Source organism: Vulpes lagopus, chromosome 15 (assembly GCF_018345385.1).
Source record: "Vulpes lagopus strain Blue_001 chromosome 15, ASM1834538v1, whole genome shotgun sequence".
NCBI classification, from domain to species: domain Eukaryota; kingdom Metazoa; phylum Chordata; class Mammalia; order Carnivora; family Canidae; genus Vulpes; species Vulpes lagopus.
The window spans coordinates 10,212,252-10,239,389 of NC_054838.1; the positions used below are offsets into that span (position 1 = coordinate 10,212,252).

At 44.6% G+C, this 27,138-nt stretch overlaps 1 protein-coding gene, 1 long non-coding RNA gene and 1 other non-coding gene across 15 annotated transcripts in view; 1 reads left to right on the forward strand and 2 right to left on the reverse strand.

The window, feature by feature from the left end:
- Positions 1–20,824, reverse strand: part of LOC121476439 — a 35,512-nt gene extending 14,688 nt beyond the window's left edge. For all 3 annotated transcript variants that reach the window (XR_005983950.1, XR_005983949.1, XR_005983951.1), the window contains exons 1-2: positions 20,613–20,824; positions 582–800 (exon numbers count right to left, since the gene is read on the reverse strand). This is a non-coding gene — a long non-coding RNA (uncharacterized LOC121476439). The remainder of the gene's footprint in view (positions 1–581; positions 801–20,612) is intronic.
- Positions 5,498–5,601, reverse strand: LOC121476722. Its single transcript, XR_005984011.1, has one exon. It is a non-coding gene; the product is annotated as a U6 spliceosomal RNA (small nuclear RNA).
- Positions 20,351–27,138, forward strand: part of PLEKHA7 (pleckstrin homology domain containing A7) — a 223,270-nt gene continuing 216,482 nt past the window's right edge. For 4 of the 11 annotated variants that reach the window (XM_041730451.1, XM_041730453.1, XM_041730452.1 and 1 more), the window contains exons 1-3: positions 20,353–20,664; positions 20,756–20,832; positions 20,920–20,977. In XM_041730451.1, the coding sequence (XP_041586385.1) occupies positions 20,429–20,664; positions 20,756–20,832; positions 20,920–20,977 (371 nt within the window). In that variant the 5' untranslated portion in view covers positions 20,353–20,428. Of the gene's footprint in view, positions 20,665–20,755; positions 20,833–20,919; positions 20,978–21,204; positions 21,975–27,138 lie in introns of those variants that run through there. The other 7 variants (XM_041730449.1, XM_041730458.1, XM_041730450.1 and 4 more) reach the window with 5 other exon arrangements.

Consider the following 27,138-nt stretch of genomic DNA (forward strand, 5'->3'; position numbering starts at 1 on the left):
CTCTAAATCAATCAATCAATCAATCAATCCTCCCTCTCAAGCCAGCCCCTCAGGCTTTCTCAGAGGCTGACAATGTTTATTGCATATCTTTGTAGAAATTTTATATGCATGTCCTTTGTGGGTCACCTGCTCCCTGCCTCATCTCTCTGAACCTCCAGGCTGAGATCAGAGTGGCATTTCTCCAAGTGCAGCCTGGGACCACCTACAACAGAATCACCTGGTGGAGATATCACATATTAAAATGCAGATTTTGAGGCTTCCCATGGATCACCATAATCAGGGTCAGGAATCCCTGATTTTAACAAACTACTCTGGGCATTCTTTTTTTTTCTTTCTTTTTTCTCAGTTATATATATATATATAATTTTAGTAATCTCTACACCCAACATGGGGCTCAAACTCAAAACCCGAGATCGAGATCATGAACTGGATGCTCTTCCGACTGAGCCCGCCAGACATCCCCTTGGGCATTTCCGAAACCCGCTAACCTTTGAGAAGCACTGACCTGACTCACACCATCACTACATGGGGGGAGGGTCCAAAGAGTTCTGGGGCAAATCTAGGTTCCACTATGCCCTCACCTTGTGACCTTGATCTTGGAAACAGACCTTGGAAGCAGGCCTGTCTCAGGCTGCCGTGACAAAGTACCTCAAGCTGGGCAGCTTAAATAATAGAAATGTATTCCCTCGCAGTCTGGAGGCTAGAAGCCCAAGATCCAGGTGCCAGCAGGGTGAGGCCTCTCCTCCTGGTTTGCAGATGTCTGTGTTCTCCAAGAGTCTTCACACATCTTTCCTCTGTGCCTGTGAAAAGGTAGAGAGAGGGAGATGATGGGGGAGGAATGGGGAGGGGGTCAGTGCTCTGGTCTCTCTTCTTCTTCTTTTTTTTTTTTTTTAATTTTATTTACTTATTTGAGAGAGAAAGAGAGCAGGGGTGGGGGGTGACAGAGGAAGAAGGAGACTACTGAGATGCAGGGCTCCATATGGGGCTGGATTTGGGGCTCTATCCCAGGGGTCCTGGATCATGACCTCAGCCAAAGGCAGACACTTAATAGACTGAGCCACCTCTCTTCCTTTTCTTATAAGGACATCAGTCCTAATAGATTAGGGATCCACCCTTATGACCTCATATGATCTTAATTACTTTTTTAAAGGCCCTATTTCTAAATAATCAATTAGGGATTATGGTTTCAATGTATGAATTTTGTGGGTACATAATTCCATAATATCTTTTTCATGTCCTCCCCCCAATTTAGTGTCTTCTGCCTCAAGGCATGTCTCTTCCACTTATTCAGGTTTTATAGACTTTGTAGTAACCACTATTTTAATAACCACAACATTTAAATAATAAAATCACCATTTTAATAATATATTTAATTATATGCATATAATTATATATTGAACTTTCACACATTGAATTTTTACATTTCTCATAAACTTATTGCTAAATAATTTAATATTTAATGTTTTTTTGCTTTTCTACCCCCACATTTTTATTTGTTAAACGTTCTAATCTATAAAACAGTTGTAAGATATGCAATGAATATCCATAGTCCTAGATTCACCAGTTGTTAACCTTTTGCCATATTTCCTTTATCTTTCTCTGTGTATCTCTATTTTTTTTGTCCTGAACCATTCTCTCTCTTCAAGCTCCTGTGATGCTCCCCCAGCTGCTCCAGAGCACCTCTGGTCTTTTGGCATTTAAAGGACCCACTTCTTGCATATACTGAGAATGCTTCAGAGGAGGGACCATGGTGTGTATTCCACTGAAGCTCTAGGATTTTGTAGTATCTATTGCCAATGGATGTTCAATAAATAAGAGAAGTGGGGCACCCAAGGTCACACAGCTTAGTGAGGGCCCACACCTGGATTTACATGCAGGTTCAACAGGCCCCAAAGTCCATCCTCTTCCATCATGCCATACTGTCTCCTTGATAGTAAAGCAGACTTTTCACAGGAGAATAATGCATTATTGGTTACCTGGAAGCTGAAAATGTGGGGGCACATGTTTGATCGACTGAATCGCATTTTGATCTATCCTCTTTTTTTTTTTAAGATTTTATTTATTTATTTGACAGAGAGAGAGCACAAGCAGAGGGAGCGACACACAGAGGGAGAGGGAGATGCAGACTCCCCGCTGAGCAGGGAGCCTGACATGGGGCTTGATCCCAGGACCCTCGGATCATGACCTGAGCCAAAGGCAGATGCTTAACCACGTGAGCCACTCAGGCGCCCCTGATTCATCTTTGAGCATAAACTACTTTGCATTTAAGTTGCTGGCTCAGTGCCATGCACATCAGCAGGAATAGCTACCATGAACTGAAGTCCTTCACTATGGCTGATCAAGGGAAAGCGCCTCTGGATGAAGCTCCTTCTATCATAGGTGGTAGTGATTTGTCCTGAGACAAATTGGTTGGAAAGGGAGGGCCTTGGACACGTGTGGAAACGTATGTTCTGGTCTAGGCTGTGTTATGTAACTAGTCACACAATCTTTGGCAGCCCACTTGCCCTCTGTGGCCTTCAGTGTCTTCATCTAAAAAATGAAGATAAAAACTTGCCTTGCCCATCTCCTAGAATTGCTGTGATCAGAGAAGGGAGAAAGCATATAAACCTTCGTGGGTTTTGTTTTGTTAAGATTTTATTTATTTATTCATGAGAGACACACAGAGAGATGCAGGTTCCCTGCGGTGAACCTGAGGCGGGACTCGATCCAAGGACCCTGGGATCACACCCTGAGCAGAAGCCCAACCACTGAGCCACCCAGGTGTCCCAAACTTTTGTGCTTTAAATCCATTATATAGGGACACCTGGGTGGTTCAGTGGCTGAGGGTCGGCCTTCGGCTCCGGGCATGATCCTGGTGCCTGAATCGAGTTCCACATTGGGCTCCCTGCGAGGAGCCTGCTTCTCCCTCTGCCTGTCTCTGCCTCTCTCTGTGTCTCTCAGGAATAAATAAATACAATCTTAAAAAAAAAAAAAAAAAAAGAATCCATCATATACTCCATCCAATCAGAATCAGCTCAAATATTAGCAATTGTGCTCGGAGAATCATGTAAAACTTAAAAAGAAAAGGAATCAATTATTCTGTTTCTATTAACTGAAAATTTTGCTAGGATCAGGCCATAGGCTGGGAAAAATTCACGTCTTGTTTTCATCAATCACAGGAGGTATCTACCCAGAATGGAACTGGTACCACATCTGAGCTCTCAGATTCAAATGCTACTTCTTACCTTGTTGAGTACTTTTCCTTAATTGTACAAAATGATATATGTGAAAAAGAATTCTTTAATGCTTGATAGCTTGAGGTCAATAATGGTAGTTATTAACCTCAGGAGCACATTAGAATTACCGAGGGAGATTTAAGATCACACCAATGCATTTCTTGGGGTAGGGCCCAGGCTTTTTTCTTTTCCTTTATTTTCTAGATTGATTGATTGATTGATGAGAGAGAAAGAGAGAAACCATGAGCGGGAGGGGCAGAGGGAGAGGGGATCTCAAGCAGACTGCACTGAGCACAGAGCCTGACATGGGGCTCCATCCCAGGACCCTGAGATCATGACCTGAGCTGAAACCAAGAGTCTGATGCTTAACCAACTGTGCCACCCAGATGCCCTTGGGCTTTTTTCTTTTTAAAGCAACTTGGTAATTTTAATGGGCATAAGGTCTGTACATGAAAGTGTGAAATAAAAAAGCTGTAACAGTGCTGTCTAATTGATATATAATGTGAATCACAAAGGTGAGCAAATATATGTAACAAAATTTTGTAGTAACCACTATTTTGATAATATACTTGACAAAACTCAATAGCTCAGCAGTTGAGCATCTGCCTTCAGCTCAGGGCATGATCCCGGAATCTGGGATGGAGTCCTACATCGGGCTCCCTGTGAGAAGCCTGCTTCTCCTGCCTCTCTCTCTGTCTCTCTCAAGAATAAATAAAATCTTAAAAAAACCCCAATACATCCAAAATATTATTTCAACATATAATTAGTACAATTATGAATGAGATATTTTACATGTTTTATAGTAAATCTTCAAAATCTGTTGTATATTTTATACTTAGAACATATATCAATTCAGACAATGCAGTCTAGCCATAGTTCATGGGGCCAATGGCCAATGTTTAGGGTAATGCAGAGCTGGAATATATAACATAAATATTTTTGCTTATAATTCATTGGATGATGCAGTTGCAAGAATTTCTAAATCTTACCAAGACCCTTAGATGCATGCATTGCTTTCCTTGTTTTTTTTTCATTTACAGGCTCAAATTTGAAATAAAGTTGTTATAACATTTGCTACCTCTCAGTAAAGCTGTTCAGTTTTTATTATAGGTTTTATACATACCCATTTTGCATATATTGTTTCATTAAGATTATTCCTTACTTGTTTGTATATTTGCTACTATTATAAGGGAGAGGAGTTCAGTAACTGATTATTGAGCTATTGATTTGTGATATTATCTTGGTCCCAGACTCCCTTATTAATTTTAAGCATTTGGGGTTGTTTTCCACATTTAAAGTATCATGCCATATTATCTGCAAATAAATTAAAATGTTTTATGTCTTTCCCAATACTTAAATGTCTTATTTCTGTTTCAAGTCTTAGCGTATTGGCAAAAATGTCTAAAACAGCATTAAATAATAGAATTGCTATAGGTATGCTTCTTTTCCTTTTAATGTTTTCTTATTTTAATGAAAATGTCTTTAAATGTTTCATCGTTAAAGAATGTTTCTTTTTCTTTTTTTCTTAAAGATTTTATTTATTTACTTGAGAAAGAGAATCTGGGAGCACAAGCAGCGGGGAGGGGGAGAGGAGGAGAAGCAAATTCCTCACTGAGGGAGGAGCTCCTGAGATCATGACCTGAGCTGCAGGCAGATGCTTAACAGACTGAGCCACCCAGGGGCGCCCCTGTTGAAGAATGTTTCTATCTGTCTGAGAGAGATACTCTCAAAAGAAACATTTGGTTACCTGTAATTTTCTACTACTTTTTAAAAGCTTTTTATTTTGAGATAAATATAGATTCACAGAATTTTGTAAAGACAGTAGAGAGGTGTCTGCTTACTCTCTACCCAATTCCCCAATGGTTATATCTTATATAATTGCAGGACAATAGCAAAAACAGAAAATTGATGTTAGTACAATGTATACTTCTATAGTCATTTTATCCATTTGTGTAGCCAACTCTGCAATCAAGATACAGAACTGTTTGATCACTACAAAGACCTCCCGCATGCCATTCCTTTATGGTCACATCTTTTCTCGCCCCACCACCATCCTTAACCCCTGGCAACCACTAATCAGTTCATCATCCCTATAATTTTTCTTTTAAATTTTGAGAATGTATGGTATCCAAATAATATGTAAATATTTCAAATTGGCTTTTTGAGCATAATGCTTAGAGGTCTATTTAAGTTGTTATAGCAATAGTTTGTTCCTTTTTATTACCCAGAAGTATTCCATGGTACAGATGTACCACAGTTTTATGGGTTTTTTTGTTTTGTTTTTTAATACAGAACACTTTAGGAATTTGCATGTCATCCTTGTGCAGGGATCATGCTCATCTCTGTATTGTTGCAATTTTAGTATATGTGCTGTTAAAACAAGCACTGTACCACGGTTTTTTAAACCATTCACCTATTATAGGACATTTTGCTTATTTCCATTTTTTTTTTTCTATTACAAAAAGCTACTGTGACCAATCATGCGAAAGTATTTATGTGAGCATAGGTTTCATTTCTCTGAGATAAATGTCCAGGAGTAGGATTGCTTGGTCATATGGTAAGTGAATATTTATTTTTTAAATAAACTGCCACAACTATTTCCCAGGATGGCTATAAGACTTCACATCCCCACTAGCAAAGTATGAGAGACATAGTTTCCCTGCATATTCACCAGCATTTGATATTGTCACGATTTTTAATTTTAGATTCATTTTTTAAAAGATTTTATTTATTTATTCATGAGAGAGAGAGAGAGAGAGAGAGGCAGAGACACAGGCAGAGGGAGAAGCAGGCTCCACGCAGGGAGCCTGATGTGGGACTCGATCCCGGGGCTCCAAGATCAGGCCCTGGGCTGAAGGCCACACTAAACCACTGGGCCACTGGGCTGCCCTTAACTTTGGATTCTAACATAATTTTAAAAATTAGGATGGTTTCATCAGATACATCTTTGGCATTTATTGAGATAATTTCATGGTATCCCTTACTGGCTCTCTTGATGAATTGCATTAATTAATTAATTAAAAAAAGATTTTATTTATTTATTTCAGAGACAGAGCACAAGCATGAGCAGGGGAAGGGCAGAAGCAGAAGGAGAAGCTGAGCAGGGAGCCCAGTGTGGGGCTGGATCCCAGCACCCCAGGATCACAACCTGATCCAAGGGCTGACGCTTAATGAACTGAGCCATTCAGGGGCCCCTATGAATTGCATTATTTTATCCTTAAGTATACATATATTTCGGGATGCCTGGGTGGCTTAGTGATTGAGCATCTGCCTTTGGCTGAGGGAGTGATCCTGGAGTCCCGGAATCAAGTCCCACATCAGGTTCCCCACACGGAGCCTGCTTCTCCCTCTGCCTATGTCTCTGTCGTTCTCTCTGTGTCTTTCATGAATAAATAAATAAAACCTTTTAAAAAAGTACACATATATATTTTTTTCTTCAATGTTACATTTTACTTTTTTGGGGGAGAGAACAGGAGGAGGAAGGAGAGGGGGGAAATAGTCTCACAGGAATCTCCCAGGTGTATGAGATTGGTAATAGAATGATGGGAGGAGATGGCCAGGCAGATTGGATGGAAGGCCTCCAAGATTCTTTCTTCTGATTTCTATACTCTAATGAAAAATGATATGATATATATGTAAGTGTCTAAAACATGGTATTCAGTAAATGTCTGTTGCCTTTCCTAGCAGGGTTCTCCACAGGTTGTACCTAGGCATCATCGTCCTTCTCCTTTTCAAGAATGAAGCTCACCTGGAAAACTAGAGCATTAAAAGTACAGTAGTTTGGATGATGCATTTGGCGAGCTGGCTCAGTGCAGGGTCCCCCTGTCTCCCTGTCCTCCCCACTCCACCCCGCCAGGAATCGGCTGGAGAAGTTGCCCAAAGCTCCCTAGCCAGCATTCCCTGGCAGATTCCAAGTGTAGGGCTGTGGGCTGCAATTCTCCAGGGCACAATCCTCTCCTTTTGGTGCTGATACTTGTTCAGAGAGACGCAGACATGTGTGCTGATATTGCAGGCTGCCTTCAGGATCTCAACAGCCCTGCTGTGTTCAATCTCTTGGAAACCCACATCATTCACACCTAGGGTTTGGTCTCTATCCTGGAGTCCTGTTCAATGTGAGTCGGAGTTGGGAATCACCTTGGAAATGAAGATACCTTGCTGTTAAATCCCAGCTAAGGTCCACGGGGCTACTTTAGTGTGATGACTGGGGGCAGAAACTGGGTTGACTCATTGGTGTAGTCTTCGTGGCACACCCTCTCCTGAGGAGCATCCGTGCCTGGGGATTCTCACAGGCTGGTAGGAAAACTGCCAGGTAGTCATCATAAAGAATCTGGCTGTCCATCTCCAAGGCCATGCAGCAGGCCTCAGACACCTCAGGCTCTGCTCACTGCCAATTCTACATATATGTTTTATTTTTTTATTATTTTTTTAAAAGATTGTATTTACTTATTCATTAAATTCACACAGAGGGCAGTCCAGTGGCTCAGCAGTTTAGCACTGCCTTCAGCCCAGGGTGTGGTCCTGGAGTCCCCGGATCAAGTCCCCTATCAGGCTCCCTGCATGAAGCCTGCTTCTCCCTCCACCTGTGTCTCTGCCTCTCTCTTTCTCTCTCTGTGTGTCTCTCATGAATAAATAAATAAGTAAATAAATCTAAAAAAAAAAAAAAAAGACAGAGAGAGAGAGGCAGAGACATAGGCAGAGGGAGAAGCAGGCCCCATGTAGGGAGCCTGATGTAGGACTCTATCCTGGGACTCTGGGATCATGACCTGAGCCAAAGGCAGACGCTCAACCACTGAGCCCCCCAGGTGTCCCAAATTCTACATATATGTTTTAAATAGTAAAAATGTCAAACAGTACAAAAAGGAACACAAGGAAAAGTAAATCACTTCCTATCATTATCATGAAACAATCACTTTACCTGTCTCTTGTGTTTTCATCAAGGGACTATATATATTTATGTTTTTATTTATTTATATATTAGTTTCATTGAGATAAAATCGACATATAATATTGCATGAGTTTAACAAGCACAGTGTGTTGATTCGATACTTAAATATTGTGAAGTGATTACCACAGTAGCATTAGCTAACACCTTCATCACCTCACATAATTACTTTTGTGTGTGTGTGTGTGTGTGTGTGGTGAGAACATTTAAGATCTAGTCTCTTAGCAATTTTCAAGTATATAATACAGTTTTGTTACCTGTAATCACCATGCTGTATATTAGATCCCCAGAACTTAAAACCAGATGTTTGTACACTTTGACAACATCTCCCCATATCTGCTACCCTCTGGCATCCACCGTTCTATTCTCTGTTTCTAGGAGTTTAGCTATGAGTTTAGATTCTGCATATAAGTGACATCACACAGTATTTATTTTCCTCTGACTTATTTCAGCATAATGCTCTCAAGGTCTATCCACGTTGTCACAAGTGGCAGGATTTCCTTCTTCAGCATAGCTGAATAATATTCCTCTATATATACATTAGAATATAGATATATATGTATATTCTATATATTGTATTTATTCTATCTATCTCTCTATCATCTATCTATCTAATCTGTCTTCTCATATACAAATGCCTATATCTATATATATATCTCACGACTTTTTTACCCAGTCATCTGTTGACAAATACTTAGATTGTTTCCATATCTACGGTAAATAATGCTGCAGTGAACGTGGGAGTGCAGATAGCTCTTTCCTTTGTTATAATTTCCTTTGGACATATACCCAGAAGTGGGATTGCTGGATAATATGGCAGTTCTATTTTTAATTTTTAAAAAAGTTATTTGAGAGAGAGAGAGAGAGAGAGTACAAATGGTGGGGGAGGATGGGCAGAGAGAGAGGAAGAGAGAGTCCCAAACAGATTCCCCACTGAGCACAGAGCCCACTGACCGTTCAATCTCACGGTCCCAAGATCAGGACTTGAGTGGAAACCAGGAGTTGGATGCCTAACCGAATGCAGGCATCTAGGTGCCCCTATTTTTAATTTTTTGTGGAAACACTCTACTACTTTCCATAGAAAAGCTGTAGAAATTTACATTTCCCCCACAGTGTACAGGGTTTCCCTTTTCTCCATATCCTTGCTAATACTGATTAGTTCTTGTCTTTTTGATGACAGTCATTCTGTGTGTGAGGTGATATTTCATGGTGGGTTTGATTTGCGTTTTCCTCATGATTAGTGATGTTGAGCATCTTTTTATGTACCTGTTGGCTATTTGTAGAAAAATATCTATTCAGGTCTTTATATATGCACACACATATATATAATATTCAGGTCTGCTCATTTTTTATTGGATTGTTTTTGGCTATTGACTTGTATGAGTTCCTTATATAGTTTGGATATTAACTGTTTATCAGATATATGATTTAAAAATATTTTCCTTCCATTCTGTAGATTGCCTTTTCATTTTGTTGATTGCTTCTTTTGCTGTGTAGAAGCTTTTAGTTGGATGTAGTCCCACATACTTATTTTTGCTTCTGATGCTTATCCATTTGGTAGCCTATCTGAAATATCATTGTCAAGACCAATGTCAAGGAGCTTTTTCTCTATGTTCTTTTATCAGAGTTTAGTGGTTTGGGGATTTAAGTCTTTAATCAATTTTAAGTTAATTTTTGTGAGTGGCGTAAAATAGGCATCCAATTTCCTTTTTTCTGGATGTGATTATCCAGTTTCCCAACATCATTCATTGAATAAACTATCCTTTCCCAATTGAATATTCTTGGCTTGGGACCACTGGGTGGCTCAATGGTTGAGCGTCTACCTTTGGTTCAGGATGTGATCCCGGGGTCTTGGGATCGAGTCCCCCATCAGGCTCCCTGTGGGGACTCTGCTTTTCCCTCTGCCTATGTCTCTGCCTCTGTGTGTCTCTCATGAATAAATAAAATCTTTTTTTTTAAAGATTTATGTATTTATTTATTCATGATAGAGAGAGAGAGAGAGAGAGAGAGAGAGAGGCAGAGACACAGACAGAGGGAGAAGCAGGCTCCATGCAGGGAGCCCGACGTGGGACTCGATCCCGGGACTCCAGGATCGCGCCCTGGGCCAAAGGCAGGCGCTAAACCACTGAGCCACCCAGGGATCCCCTTTAAAAAACATTCTTGGCTTATTTTGTCAAATATTAGTTGGCCACATATGTGAGGTTGATTTCTGGGCACTCTATTCTGTTGCATTGGTCTATTTTTATGCAAATACCCTAATGTTTTGATGAATATAGCTTTGTAGTATAGCTTGCAGTCTGGGACTTTGGCAGCTTTGTTCTTTTTTCTCAAGATTGCTTTGGCTATTCAGAGCCTTTTGTGGTCTTATATGAATTTTAGGATTGTTTTTACAGTTTCTGTGAAAAATGCCATTGGAACTTCAGTAGGGATTGTACTGGATCTCTAGATGGCCTAGGGTTGTATGGACATTTTAATGACATTAATTCTGATCCATAAACATGGGATATCTTTCCATTTATTTGTGTCTTCTTCAACTTATTTAATTGAAGCCTTATAATTTCAATGCACAGATCTTTCATCTCCTTGGTATTTCATTGCTTTTGATGCTACTGCAAATGGAGTTGTTTTATTTGTTTCTTTAGCAGATATTTTGTTGTTATTTTATAGAAATGCAACTGATTTTGTATCCTGTAACTGTACTGATTTTATTGATTAGTTCTAATAGGTTTTCTTTGTGGAATCTTTAGGATTTTCTTTTTTAAAGATTTTATTTATTTATTCATGAGACACACACACACACACACACACACACACACACACACACAGAGACACAGGCAGAGGGAGAAGCAGGCTCCATGCAGGGAGTCCAACGTGGGACTCGATCCCGGGTCTCCAGGATCACGCCCTGGGCTGAAGGCGGCACTAGACCACTGAGCCATCAGGGCTGCCCTCTTTAGGATTTTCTATGTATAAGACATGTCATCTGCAAAAAAAGAAAATTTTACTTCTTCTTTCCCAATTTGGATGTCTTTTATTTCTTTTTCTTGCCTAGTTGCTCTGGCTAGGAGTTCCAGTATTTTACTGAATAGGAGTGGTGAGAGTGCCTACCACTTGTGGGAACCCTTGTCTTGTTTCTGATCTTAGAGGAAAAGCTTTCGACCTTTCACAGTAAAGTATGGTTGTAGCCATAAGTTTGTTGTATATGGGCTTTATTTTTTTTTTAAGATTTTATTTATTCACAAGAGACACAATGAGAGAGAAGCAGAGACATAGGCAGAGGGAGGAGAAGCAGGCTCTATGCAGAGAGCCCCACACAGGACTCGATCCCAGGACTCCAGGATCACACCCTGAGTCAAAGGCAGACGCTCAACCACTGAGCCACCCAGGCATCCCATATATGGTCTTTATAACGTGGAGGTATATTCCTGCCGTTCCCAGTTGTTGAGAGTCTTTAATCATGAAAGATGTACTTTGTCAAATGATTTTTATCTTTTGAGATATGGTGTTTATTGTTTTTTCCGTGTCCATTTTATAATTGAGGGAAAAATAAAAGTATGCACACACCACATACACACAGAAAATAAGAATTTTCATGCTACGCAAAGATAAATGCTTTGTCAAGATTTTGGTATAGGACTTTCAGTCTTTCCCCCAATATTTCCAGACCTCACCTAGGATCCAACAACTAAGGTATCCAGAACCTTTCGCTCAGACTATGGGTGACATTCCTTCTGTTTCTTTACTACCTATGTCTTTTTATTTTTTAAAAAGATTTTATTTAAGCCATCTCTACACCCAACATGAGGCTTGGACTCAAAATCCCAAGATCATGAGTCACATGTTCCACTGACTGAGCCAGCCAGGTGACCCTTTTAATTTAAAAACATTTAAAAAAAAATTGGAGTGTAGTTGACACACAAACTTACATTGGTTTCAAACATATAAAATAGTGATTCAATAAGTGTATACATTACGCTATGCTCACCATAAGTGCTATGCTCACCACAAGTGTAGCTATCATTTGTCACCATACAATGCTATTAAAATATCTTTGGGTCACCTTAAATATCTTTAGGTGCCACCTAAAATATCTTTGGGTGGCACAGTTGGTTAAGTGTCTGACTTTTGGTTTTGGCTCAGGCGGTGATCTCAGGGTTGTGGGATCAAGCCCCATGTCAGGCTCTGCAGAGTCTGCCTGAGACTCTCTTTCCCTTTCCCCTTGTCCCTTCCACTCTGCTCTCTCTTAAACAAACAAACAATCTTTGACTATATTCCCTATGCTGTGACTTTTATTCCCATAACTGGAAGCTGGATCTCCCACTCCCCCTAACCCATTTTGCACATCCTCCCATCACTCTCCCCTCTGCCAACCATCAGTTTGTTTGCTGTATTTATAGTTCTGATTCTTTTTGTTTATTCATTTGTTTTGCTTTTTAGATTCCACAAATGAGTGAAATTATATGGTATTTGTCTTTCTCAGCCTGATTTATTTCACTTACAATACCCTCCAGGTCCATCCATGTTGTTGCAAATGGCGTGACCTCATCCCTTTTATGGCTGTGTAATATTCCATGCTATGTGTGTCTGTAATCTCTTCAATGTTTATCTTTTATTCTTTTTATTTATATATACATATAAATACATATAACATATATATTTATCTTTCATTCTATTAATGTGGCATATCACATTTATTGATTTGCATATATTGAGCCACCCTTGCATCCCATAGATAAATCCCACTCAATCATGATACATGATCCTGAATTAGGTTTGCTAATATTTTGCTGAGAAATTTTGCATTTATATTCACTGGGCTATTGGCCTGTGGCTTTCTTATAATGTTCTTATCTGGCTTTGGTACCAGGGTAATGCTGGCATCTTAAAATGAATTTGGGAGTATTCTCTTCTATTCAATCTTTTTTTTTTTTTTTGAAGAGTTTGAGAAGGACTGGTGTTAACTCTTCTTTAAAAGTTTAGTAGAGGGGGGAATCCCTGCGTGGTGCAGCGGTTTGGCGCCTGCCTTTGGCCCAGGGTGCGATCCTGGAGACCCGGGATCGAATCCAACGTTGGGCTCCTGGTGCATGGAGTCTGCTTCTCCCTCTGCCTGTGTCTCTGCCTCTCTCTCTCTCTCTGTGACTATCATAAATAAATAAAAATTTATAAAAAAAATAAAAATAAAAATAAAAGTTTAGTAGAGGGATGCCTGGGTGGCTCAGTGGTTGAGCATCTGCCTTCAGCCCAGGGAGTGATCCTGGAGTCCTTGGATACAGTCCCACATCAGGGTCTCTGCATGGAGCCTGCTTCTCCCTCTGCCTCTCTCTCACTCTTTCTCTCTGTCTCTCATGAATGAATAAATAAAAATAAAAATAAATAAAATTTTAGTAGAGGGGCAGCCCAGGTGGTTCAGCGGTTTAGTGCCGCCTTCAGCCCAGGGCATGATCCTGGAGATCCGGGATCAAGTCCCATGTCAGGCTCCCTGCATGGAGTCTGCTTCTCCCTCTGCCTGTGTCTGTGCTTCTGTCTCTGTCTCTGTGTCTCTCATGAATAAATAGATAAAATCTTTAAAAGTTTAGTAGAATTCACCATGGAAACCTTCTGGTCCTAGGCCTTTCATAGTTGGGAGATTTTTGATTACTGATACAATCTTCTTACTTGCTATTAGTCTATTCAGATTTTCTATTTCTTCATGCTTAAGTCTTGGTAGATTGTATGTTTCTAGGAATTTATCATTTCTTCTGGATTATACAATTTGTTGGCATATAACTGTTCATAGTAGTCTCTTAAGATTTATTATATTTGTAAAGTTGTAGTGTCTTCTTTTTTATTTCTAAATTTGAGCCTTTTTTACCTTAGTCTAGGTAAAGATTTGTCAATTTTGTTTATCTTTTCAAAAAAGTAGCTCTTAGTTTCAATGATCTTTTTTTATTGTTTTTTGGCCTTTATTTCATTTATTTCTGCTTTGATCTTTGTTATTTCCTTCCTTCTCCTAAATTTGAGCTTAGTTTGCTATTTTGATTTGTTTTTTGACCCATATTTGTTCAGGAGTATATTATCTATTTATTAAAAAATTTTTTTTAATTGAATAAAGTCTATCCCCAGCATGGGACTCAGACTCATGACCTGGAGATCAAGAGCTACACACTCTACTAACAGCCAGCCTGGTGCTCCAGGAGTTTTTGTTTTGTTTTAAGATTTATTTATTTGAGAGAGAGAGAGAGAGATAGAGAAGGGAAGGGCAGATGGGGAGGGAAAGAGAGAATCTCAAGCAGACTCCCCACTGGTGTGGGGCTCAATCTCATGACCTTGAGATCATGACCATAGCTGAAATCGACCTTTAACTGACTGAGCCACCTAGGCACATCAGGAGTATTTTATTTAATTTCCATATATTTACTAATTTTTCAGCTTTTCTCCTCTTACTGATTTCTAGTTTCACATCATTGGGGTCAGAAAAGATACTTGATATGATTTGAATCTTCTTAAATTTGCTACGACCTGTTTTGTGACTTACCACATGATCTCTTCTGGAGAAGGATCTGTGTGCACTTGACATGAATGTGTGTTCTGCTGCTGTTAGATGGAATGTTCTATAAATATTAGGTCCATTTGGTCTAAAGTATCATTCAAGCTCATTGTTTCATTATTGATTTCCTGTCTGGGTGATCTATCCATTGTTCAGAGTGTGGTATTGAAGTTCCCTGCTATTATTATATTGTCTATTTCTCCCTTCGGATCTGTATTTGCTTAATATACTTAGGTGGTCTAATGTTGGGTGCATATATATTTATAATTATTTTCTTGATAAATTGCCCCTTTATCATAAATGATCTTCTTTGTCTCTTGTTGCTGTTTTGGGTTTAAGATCTATTCTACCCCTGCTCTCTTTCAGTTTCCACCTACACGGAATTATCTTTCTCCAATCCTTCACTGTGAGCCTATGTGTCTCTTTACAGCTGAAATAAGTTTCTTGTAGGCACTGTATAGTTGGGTCTTGTTTTTTTATTTTAATTTTTAAAATTAAAAAAAACTGTAATTTATTTTTAAAATATTTTATTTATTTATTCATGAGACACACACACACACAGAGGAAGAGACACAGGCAGAGTGAGAAGCAGGCTCCATGCAGGGAGCCCAACGTGGGACTCAATCCTGGGGCTCCAGGATCATGCCCTGAGCCAAAGGCAGATGCTCAACCACTGATCCACCCAGGCATCCCAAGTTTTTTGAAAAGTTTTTATTTATTCATGAGATATACATAGAAAAAGGCAGAGACATAGGCAGAGGGAGAATCAGGTTCCCTGCGGGGAACCTGAACTTGATCCTGGGTCCCTGGGATCATGCTCTGAGTTGAAGGCAGATGCTCAACCACTGAGCCACCCAGGCGCCCCTATTTAATTTATTTTTTAAAAAGATTTAATTCTCAAAAAAATAAAATAAAAAATAAAAAATAAGATTATTTATTTTAGAGAGAGTGAGGGGAGGAGCAGAGGGAGAGAATCTTTAGGCAGACTTCCTGCTGAGCATGGAGCTGGACTTGGGGCTTGATCTCACAACCCATGAAATCACGACCTGAGCCAAAACCAAGAGTCAGATGCTCAACTACTGAGTCATTCAGGCACCCAGGGATCACACCCTGAGCCGAAGGCAGATGCTCAACCATTGAGCCACCCAGGTGTCCCCCATTATTTCTTTAAATAAGCTTTCTCCCCCCTTCTCTCTCTGGAACTGCATAATTCATAAATTATTTCTTTTGATGTTATGCCATAATTTCATGTAGGTTGTCTTCACTCCTTTTTTTTGTTCTCCTCTGACTGGATAATTTCAAAGTTCCTATCTTTTTGTTTTCTTTAAAGATTTCATTTATTTATTCATGAGAGACACTGAGAGAGGGAGGCAGAGACACAGGCCGAGGAAGAAGCCGACTCCTCGTGGGGAGCCCAATGCTTGGGCATACATACTTGATCCCGGGACCAGGGGATCACACCTTGAGCCAAACACAAACGCTCAACTGCTGAGTCACCCAGGTATCCCTCAAAGTTCCTATCTTCTAACTCACAGATTCTTTCTTCTTGATCCATCCTGATGTTGATATATTTTTTTAAAGATTTATTTATTTGAGAGAGAGGTGGGGGAGGGTAGAGGGAGAGGGAGAGAGAGAGTCCCAAGCAGACTGTGCTGAGCAGAGAGCTCAACACTTGACCCAGAAATTATGACCTGGGTGGAAACTAAGAGTCCGTGGCTTAATTGTGCCACTCAGGCACCCCCTGTGGATGGTTTCTTTTCTCTCTCTCTCTTTTTTAAAGATTTTATTAATTTATTCATGAGAGACAGAGAAAGAGAAAGAGACATAGGCAGAGGGAGAAGCAGGCTTCCCACAGGGAGCCTGATGCTGGACTCGATCCCAGGACCCCGGGATCACACCCGGGGCCGAAGGCAGACGCTCAACTGCTGAGCCACCCAGACACCCATGTTGATGGTTTCTATTTCATTCATTGTATCTTCAGCTCCAGAATCTTTTTTTTATGATTTCTACCTGTTAAACTCATTTTATTCATGTATTGTTTTCCTGATTTCATTGAATTATCTGTGTTTTCCTTTAGCTCATTGAGTTTCCTTAAAACAGGTATTTCAAATTATCTATTGAGTAAATTGTAGGTCTCCATATTGAGATTGATTACTGAAAGATTATTGTGATCTCAAGTTTTGTATTGCTGTTTCTGTGTTTGAAATGGCAGTGACCTCCTCTAGTCTTTAGTAACTGCCATCTTTTTTTTTTTTAAAGATTTTATTATTTATTCATGAGAGACAGAGAGAGAGAGAGAGAGGCAGAGACACAGGCAGAGGGAGAAGCAGGCTCAATGCAGGGAGCCCGATGTGGGACTCGATCCCAGATCCCAGGATCATGCCCTGAGCCAAAGGCAGGCACTCAAATGCTGAGCCACCCAGGTGTCCCAGTAACTGCCTTCTTCAATGCACCTAAATTTGTGTTTTTCCTCCAGCTCCATGCTAGAACTTCTTCATTTGAAACCGGGACTTCTGCAAAGACTCTCTCATCGGTAAGTGATTATCCAAGACAGTGCTTTCCAGGGGCTCCTGGACCATGGCTGAGAGGGGTTGGGGTTGGTTCATGGGCCACTGCAGGGTCCACAGTAGGACCAAGGTATGTATGCCTATTGCCCAATGCAACATGTGGGTGAGACTCTGCCTAGGTCCCTTGACATATGGTGCTGGATCCCACGTCCTCCAGAAAAGTACTTTTGTCCATAGATGGATGCCAAATTATTGTTGTTGGAGGGGGGGGGACACAAACAAGGGGTATCTTATTCAGCCATGATGCTCCCTATACATTTTTTTAAAAAAGATTTCATTTATTTATTCATGAGGCAGAGACATAGAGAGAGAAGTAGGCTCCATGCAGGGAGCCTGATGTGGGACTTGATCCCGGGACTCCAGGATCATGTTCTGGGCCGAAGGCAGACACTCAACTGCTGAGCCACCCAGGCATCCCTGCTCCCTATGCATTAATAGTAGTATACCAGGGCAGCCTGGGTGGCTCAGTGGTTTATCACTGCCTTCAGCCCAGGGCCTGATCCTGGAGATCCAGGATGGAGTTCCCTGTCAGGCTCCCTGCACAGAGTCTGCTTCTCCCTCTGCCTCTCTCTCTCTCTCTCTCTCTCTCTGTGTGTGTCTCATGAATAAATAAAATCTTAAAAAAAAGAATTAAAAAATAGCGGTATACCATATACCCAGTTCTGCATCTTGCATTCTATTTAATATCTTGGAGACCACTCCACATCAGTATATAGACATCTAGCTCATTCTTTCTTTCTTTTTTCTTTTTTTAAAGATTTTATTTATGACAGAGAGAGAGAGAGAGAGAGAGACAGAGAGACAGAGAGGCAGAGACACAGGCAGAGGGAGAAGCAGGCTCCATGCAGGGAGCCCGACGTGGGACTCGATCCTGGGACTCTAGAATCACACCCCCGGCTGAAGGCGGCACTAAACCACTGAGCCACCAGGGCTGCCCAGCTCATTGTTTCTAACAGTAGCATAGCCTCCCATTGTAGGAGTATGACATAATATAATTAACCTTTTCTTTTCTATTTAATTGAAGCATAATTGACACATGACATTATATTAGTTTCAGGCGTACAACATAATGACATATATCATGTCAATTTGTGTTTTTCCTCCATATAATGACATATCATTATATGATAATGACAATATATTAATTTTAGGTGTACATCAATATATACAAATAATATTGCAAAATATCACAATAAGTCTAGTTAACATCCATCACCATACAAACCTATTCTTTTTTGATAGACATTTAGGTTGTGTGGAATCCTTTATTAACTATCAGCTGTGCTGCAGCGAATACACTGGTACACAGGTCTTTGTGTCTCTGTGTGAGCACCAATGTAAGATAAATTTCTAGTAGTGGAATGGGTAGGTCAAAAAGTATATGCATTTAAGTTGTAATAGCTGTTGCCAAATTACCTTCAAAGAGGCAACCATTTTATAATCCCACCAACAAAGAAGGTCTTTCTCTACAATGCACATTTTTTTTTTTTTTTGCCAATATGATATCTAAAAACTAGTATCTCTCACCTTAACTTTAATCTGCATTTCTCCTATTAGGAGGTGGTTGAGTATCCTTTCATTTGTTTAGAATCCACTTGTATTACTTTTATTTTAAATTAATATTTAAGAATAAAAACACAACTTTCTCGTTGTCATTTGCTGAAGAACCTCCTCAAAGGCAGGAGGCCCCCTCAGACAAGTATTCAGTGGTCAAGTGTTCAGTGGTCTCCACAATCACACCAACTCCCTTTTTTTTTTTTTTAAACTCATAACAGTCTCCTTCCCCAACACCACTGTCTTCTCAAGGAAGGGCACCTTTATGATCTCTTCAACATCCCATACCCTTCCCAAGAGCCTGTGTTTGCTCTCCCATCCTTTCCCTCTGGGGTGCTCTCTTCTCATTCAAACCTGAGCATTCTTTCTGGGCACAACTGGTTTCCACCTGCCTGGGGTGCTTTTCCGAATAACAGTGCCGAGGCTACCTAGAGTCTCCTGGGAGCCTCTCCCCACCCACTGCAGCCTGTACCTCTGGAAGGTTGGGCTTGACATCTCCCAGAGTCTAGCTTCCCCTCTGTCCACGCTCAGCATACAGGGGTGCCAGCGTGGAGTGTGTCTTAGGCACTTTTCCAGCATTTATTGAATGTGTACAAGAGTCAGGCACTGCTCTAAGCACCGGGAATGTGGCAGTATATGAGACAGAACTAGGTCCCTCCTCTCCTCCCTCTGACATTTTAGCGTGTTGCTGGTAGCTCAGTCTACAACATAGGCAATAAGCACACACACGCACAAGAAGGCCAACTAAGTATATACACGTAATGGAATAGACAGTGGAGGGAGGAGGGAAGAGGTCCCCTTTGGAGCAAAGGGGTCAGGGGAGGGATCCCCCAGGAGCTGAGATTCCAGCATAGGCTTGACTGTGAGAAGGCTCCAGCCATGTAAAGAACTTTCCAGAGGCCCCACGAGAGGCCCAGTCTGGCGCGTCTGCTCTTCTAAAGATAGAGGAGATGCAGCCGGTCCACGGCGTCTGTCACTTGACAGGAACTAAAGGCAGACAGAAGCCTGGGATCCAAGCAACTTCGGGGCTGTGTGTGTGTGTGTGGGGGGGGGGGGGGGGCGGGGACACTGCACCCTCCTTCTTCATCTCCCAGCTGCAAACCTGGGGAAACAAAATCACGCTTGGCCTGGCCCGGTCCTAATGGGCCACCTGCGGGGGGCCAGGGGCCAGCGAAGCACTTTCCAGCGTTGTGACTTCATATGCTCTACACGACAATCCCTCGTGATACTTACTATAAACTTTATTTTACAGCGGAAGGAAAAAAAAAAAAAAAAAAGAAACAAAAACCAACCACCGAGGCTGCCCAATATGGATGCAACCTGTTTCGGTCTGCGCGGGTCGGAAAGCGGAGCGCGGTTTCCTGGAGGCAGGAGGTCCGCGGTGGGGGCCGGGGCGCACCTGCTCTCCGGAGTTTGCCCGCCGCGCCCCGGCAGCGGCCCCGGGCCCCTCCCGGGTCTCGGCGGGGCCGCGGGGCAAAGGGGCGCGCGGCGGGCGGCGGGCGGCGGGCTGGGGGCGGGGACCGGGACCGGGACGGGGACGGCGCGGGGACAAAGGCCGCGGCCGCCGCGCTCGGGTCGGGCCGTGCGGGCGCTCGGGGCTCCCGGGACCTCGCCGCGCGCCGCGATGGAGCGCCCCGGGGCGCCGCGGGGGCCCGCGCAGGCCGAGCCCGCCGCCCCGCCCCCTCCGCCCCCGCCCCCGCCCCCTCCTCCCCCGCCCCCTCCCCCTCTCCCGGCGGCGGCGGCGGCGGCGGCGGCGGCTCCGCGCTCGGCGAACATGGCGGCGGCGGCGGTCGGGCGGGACACTTTACCTGAGCACTGGTCCTACGGCGTGTGCCGGGACGGCCGCGTCTTCTTCATCGAGTGCGGCGCGGGGGCGCGGGCGGGGGCGCGGGGCGCGGGGCGGGCGCCCCCGGCGCGGCGGCGGCGCTAACAGGTGCACCTCTCTCCGCAGCGACGAGCTCCGCCGCACCACCTGGCTGCACCCGCGCACCGGGGAGCCCGTCAACTCGGGCCACATGATCCGCTCAGGTGGGGGCCGGCCGGCGGGGGGCGGGGCGCGGGGCGCTGGGGGGGCGCCCGGGGCTCCAGTTTGACCCCCTCTCTTGCTTCCCGCAGACCTGCCCCGCGGCTGGGAGGAGGGCTTCACGGAGGAGGGCGCCAGCTACTTCATCGAGTGAGTGGCCCGCGCGCCGCGCCGCGCCCGCACCTGTGCGCGGGGTCCCCGCCGTCCCCGCCGTCCCCGCCGTCCCCGCCCCGCGCGGCCCGGGCGGCTTGGCGCGCTCTGAGCCGCGGCCGCGCCCCGCGGGGGTCCTGGGCGCGGGGCCCGGGCGGGGCCGCAGGCTGCCCCTCCCCCCGGCACCCCGGGTCCTGCACCCGGGCGGGGTTCGGGCGCGGGGTTAGGGCCCCGGGCGGCGGCGAGCGGCCGCGGTGGAGCTAGGACTTGCGCCCGGGGTCCCGGACGGAGGGCGGCGGGGGAGGCGCGGGGAACCTCCCCTGGAGAGGACTCGGGCGTCCACCTGGTTCCTGGGGCGACGGTGCAGCGTCGGGACCGCGCCCCCTCCCGGTCTGGAGCGCGGGGTGCGGGGTGCGGGGTGCGGTGGGGGCGGGGAGGGACCCCTCGGCCCGTGGTGCTCCTCGGACACCCCGCGGCGCCCGGCGGGACGGTCACTCCTGCCCCCTGGAGCCGAGCGGGACTCGTTCAGGAAAAGCCCGCGAGCGTCGCGCGCCGCCGGTGGCCGCGGACCCGGGCGTGCGGAGCTGGGGCCGTGGGGCGCTAAGTTAGGGCCCCGCCCCGCCGCCCCGGCGCTGCGGCCCGAACTTTCCCGCGCGCGGCGGGTACCTGTTGTTTCTCTGCAACACGCCGGCGCGCTCGCCAGTCGATCCCCTGCGGTCGGAAGCTGCGCTTGGTCCTCCGCCCGGGGCCTGGCACAGAGTAGGCCCTCGGGAAATCCTTGTGTGCGGATTGAACGAACTAGCCGAGGGCTGGACGGTGGTCTGACAAGTAGCGTTACTTGGGGGGGAAAGGGGGGCTGCGAGTCAGAGTTACTTTCTCCACCAGCTCGAAGCACTGCTAGTCCGCAGTAGAGCAGCGTAGTCGGAGCTTGATGGTCTCGGAAGATCCTGGATCCTCCCTCCCTACTTTGGGCTCTTGCAGGATGTTTGAAATACTGGTGGGTGAGATTTATACACCTGAACACTAGGGCTCTGGCTGGGGTCCTGCCTCATGTCTGTGTTTGAGAGAGAAGTTGGGGAGCTGGTGAAGACCTCAGAGCCCCTCAGTCATGGGCCTGGCTGGTCATAACTGCATTTATTGGTGTTTATTAGATTTCTCCTCGTGTGCCACACATTATTCTAAGCATTGGAACCACAGAAGTAAGGCAGACAAGGTCTGGATGCTCAGGGGGCTTGCAGCCTAGTGGGGAGAGGGAGCAGAAAATAAGTTAAAGACCAATAGGGCAGCCCCGTGGCTCAGCGGTTTAGCGCCGCCTACAGCTCAGGGTGTGATCCTGGAGACCCAGGGTCGAGTTCCACCTCCAGCTCCCTGCATGGAGCCTGCTTCTCCCTTTGCCTGTGTCTGTGCCCCTCTCTCTCTCTCTGTGTCTCTCGTAAATAAATAAATAAATAAAATCTTAAAAAAAAGAAAAAGAATAATGTCCATGGTGACTACTGTGCAGAAAATTAAAATAACATAGTGTGATATCAAGTGACTGAGTAGTGGTGTTGGATTGAGAGGTCAGTACTGGTGTTTCTGAATAGGTGACATTTACGGTAAAATTTGAATGATAGGGAAGAGCCATCTTTGTGTTGATGAGACGGCAAAGCATTTCTGAAGGAGACCAGCCAGGGCAAGGGCTTTAAGGCAGAAAGAGCTTCAAGTTCAAAGACCCGAGAGGCCAGTGTGGCTGGAATGTGGTGAGCAAGGGAGAAAGTAGCAAGAGAAGAGGTTACAGATAGGAGAGAGCAAATGGTGTAGGACTTTATGAGCCAGGGCAGGGAGTTTTTAAACTTTATTCTAAGCCCAGTGGGAAATCACTGGGGGGAGGGGGTTAAGCAGAGGAGCAATGTGATTTGATATGCATTTTTAGAAAGATCATGCTACCTGCTGTATAGTGGACTCTGTGGAGGTGGGTAACTGTAGCGGGCAGGATAGTAGTAGCGGGTTGTTGCTGTAGTCCAGGCAAGAGTACATGATGACTTGACTGAGGGTGTGGCCCCGCAGATGAAGGGAAGTGGTCATATTCAGGCTTGTTGATTTGGATGCAGTCTGTGAGAGGAAGAGAAAAGACGACTCCCAGAGGCTTGAGCACCTGAGTGGATGGTACTCATATCACTCAGATGGGAGGGCTGGGGGGAGGAGCAGCTTTGGAGTGAGGGAGCGCATAAGATCTTGTCTTGACATTTGAGATATGAGTATGTCAGGTAGTCGGATGGATGTATCTGAAGCTCAGAAGAGAGAGAGAGAGGACTGCAGAGGTGTATTTGAGTATTATAAGTGGTATTCAAGGCCACAGGATTAGTTGAACTCACCTTGGAAGAGAGTGTAGACAGGAAAGATGACCTAAGCCTTGGGACATAGCAGTGTTTAGAGGTTGGGAAAAGAGGTGGATCTAGCAAAGGAGATTGAGAAGTTAGGAGAAACCCCAGTAGAATGAGGGGTTCATAGAAGCTTAAAGGACAGAACCTGACTGGAGTAGGTGGATGGGAAAATGTGGGGTGCAGAGTTGGGGTGATAAGTACAGGTGAACCTTACGGGTAATTTTCTTATGAAGAGGGTTTGAGACATTCACTGAGGATTGGGGAGGTTGTGGGTTTGAGGTGGGGGAGGTGTCCTGTTTATTTAGTGGGGAGATGGGAGAGCATGTTTTGTTCCTTGGGAATGATCCAGTAGAGAGAGAGAAATGGATGATGCAGGAAGGAGATAGGGCAGTTCCTGGAGCAGTGTCTGACAAGATGAGAGGGGGGATCCAGGGCTTAGGTTTCAGTGGTCCCAGCTGGGAACAGGGCCTTTTTTTTTTTTTTAAGATTTTATTTATTTATTCATGAAAGACACACAGAGAGAGGAGGAGACACAGGCAGAGGGAGAAGCAGGCTCCTTGGAGGCAGCTTGATGTGGGATCCCAGGACCCTGGGATCACACCCTGAGCTGAAGGCAGATGCCCAACCACTGAGCCACCCGGGCATCCTGGGAACAGGGCCTTTCATCTGCATGACAGGAGGGAGGGATGCCCATGCCAGAGCCCATGCTAGGAGGTTGGCAGGCTTGGTGAGGGGAGATGTGGGTATTTCTGTCTGATGGTATCTGTCTTTTCCATGAAGTTCTAGGCTGGGGGAGTACTAAGTCTTGAGCTGGGGGCCTTGAGGGCTGGGTAGAACTCTGTCAGCCATTGCCACAGCCCCCTGACCTTCTCTCTTTTGCTGACTCTTCTGTGGTGACTCCGTGAAGTTCCTAGTGATTATCCTATAGCAAGCCCTGGCTCCCCACTCCCCAGGGTCATCCCAGGCCTAGGGGAAAGCAGCGTGTGACAGGTCTCCGACCTTCAAAGGCCAGCCATACAGGGGGGCTGGGACATTGTGGCAGCCAACTGTGTTTCTGGCTCCTTCTGAGACAACTTTTTTTTTTTTTTTAAGATTTTATTTATTTATTCATGAGACACACACACAGAGAAGCAGAGACATAGGCAGAGGGAGAAGCAGGGTCCTTATAGGGAGCCTGATGTGGGACTCTATCCTGGGACCCCAGGATCAAGACCTGAGCCGAAGGTGCCCCCTGAGACAACTTCTTGAGAGACTGAGGGCTTGGGAGTAATTGTTCTCCTTTTCCTTACATAAAAAATCAGTCAGTCAGCTTTCTTAGATTTGCTGTGATAATTTCGGGGGGTCTGTCTATTTTTTGGGGGGGTCTTCTAATGTGGCTCAGTTAGAGGGACAAAGCATTGGGACAGCTGGTTTTATTTTCCCCAGTGAGTCCTTGGTCTGGAAAGTTGTGTAAGGTTTTCAGGATGTATCACTTGCTCCTGATATTTAGTGGATGTTTGGTACTCTTCAGTGTACATTTCTTTCTTTCTTTCTTTTTTACAGTTTCTTTTAATACAAGGTTCTTTAACTCTGCTGTACTTAAGAAAATCCAGTCTCATGACCCTGAGCTCAAGAGCCTCATGCTTTACCAACTGAGCCAGCCTCCCCGGAGTACATTTTTAAGCAGAAAAACTTGAGCTAAGGCAGGTGCATTTTAATTTTGATTTCTGCACTTGAGTTCAATTTTGGATTAGGGGCAAAACATAAAAGGAGTTTACTGCTGGTTCCCCTAATTCTAGACTTGGTGATGCTGATATCCTCTTTAAGAAGACTTATACTCTAGGAGCACCTGGGTGACTCAGTTGGTTAAGCCTCTGCCTTTGGCTCAGGCCATGATTCTGGGGTCTTGGGATTGATCCCCACATGAGGCTCACTGCTCAGTGGGGAGTCTGCTTCTCCCCCTGCCCCTCTCTCTTTCTTGCTTTCTCTCTCTCTCTCTCAAATAAATAAATAAAATCTTTTAAAAAATATTTATTTATTCATGAGAGAGAGAGAGAAAGAGAGAGAGGCAGAGACACAGGCGGAGGGAGAAGCAGGCTCCATGCAGGGAGCCTGATGTGGGACTCGATTCCGGGTCTCCAGGACCACACCCTGGGCCGAAGGTGGTGCTAAACCGCTGAGCCACCTGGGCTGCCCAAGACATTAATTATTAATTAGTAAAAGAAATTCGGCAGAGGAGCCTTTTCAAATATGAGATCCATGAGGGTAAAGTTCTAGAACAGGACTTGTGAGGAAGAGTGTTAGCACTGGGCTGGTTTTCGGGGGTTTTGTGGCACTCTGTGGGTTGGGTTCTCCTTACAGCAGGCTTTGTATAGGTCCCTGAGTCAATAAAGAGGATGAATGGAGAGAAGAGGGGGTGTTGGCCACCCTGTCTGGACCAAGGTTGTCACTTGAAGACTGGTACCCTGTTCTACATCTCTGAGACTTGGTGCTGGGCTCTGAATAGGGTCTTGGTATTTATTGAAGCAGTAGTGTTTTAAGGGACTCAGTGAGTTTAGTAGTTATTCCAGGTTTTAGAAAACTTGCTGGGGAGGAGATCAGGGGTTAGGAGAGGCTGGGTAAGGTGACAGAAGCAAAGCAACTAGGAACCATGCCTGTCAAGGCTGGTTCTTGGATCCCAGCCCTCCTGGAGATAGTTGCTTGCTGCCAAGAACAGCACTTGAAGGAAGAACCTGGCCTCCTGTGGCTCCTTCACCTCATAACCTCATGCTCTGCATCTGGGGAATGGGACATCTGTTGGCATTCCCTCCCTAATTCTCTCCCTCCCTGGTTGCCAGGCCCTGGAGTCCTCTGTGAGTTGGCTCCAGGGTCTGGGCAGAAAGCAGCTGATTACACAAGGTCTCCTCTAACTTTAAGTCCCTTGGTTTTAGCTTTAGAGATTTGCAGGGGCATCCTATGTAGGTGTCATTCTCCTTGTGGGTGTCCAGCCCCAAGTGAGGCCAGTGAGGCTCTTGGGAAAGACATTTCTGAGGCTTAGACCAAGACTGACTTTTCCCTCTCTAGTTCTTTGGACCACAGCAGGTCCTGTGTGGCTACATGATTTGCAGGACTCAGTGAAAAAAGAAAGTGCAAGGCTACTTGTTCTAAAAACCTGGAAAAAGGTGCCACTAAAGATATTAAAGTGTAAACCTTTTCCCTTTCTTCTGTAGTTTCCCCCCCCCAGTTTTTCATGGTGTTTTTAAATTTTGCTATTCAAAGTCATTCTAAGTAAAAAAAATCAAATTATTAGCATGACTCTCAGGTTCATCTCTGTTTTGTGGAATATTTTGAATGCAAACATCTGGGTGATGACCTTGTGTGCTGAGCCACCACCAGCACCACCATGCTTACTGCAAGATAGCACAAGGTAAGAGTACTGGTTCTCAGTCTCTCCTGGACAGGCATGAGGAGCAGGGAGGCTGTGTGGGGCTTGGGGTTCTAGGTACCTGGGAATAGGTAGTTAAGACCTTGTCCCATAGAGGCAGGGAGTTGGGACCACTCTTGAGCCAAGGCTTTAAGCCTCCTTCAGAAGAGTTACTTTTCTAGAGATAATGCTAAGTATGTACAGTGTGTTTTTGTATTCAGCAAACCCATTTTCTCTGAAATTAAAAGGAAAGACGAATTGGGGAATGAAGACTAAACCAGGGAAGACAGAAGGTCCAGAGGGGTACCCCAATGGGGCGTAGGCACCAAGTACAGAAGGCCCTTTGGAAAAGTCTGTAAATACTGGAAGGCCCAGGAAGGTCCCCTCTTGAGATTTAATTATGCCATCATCCAAGG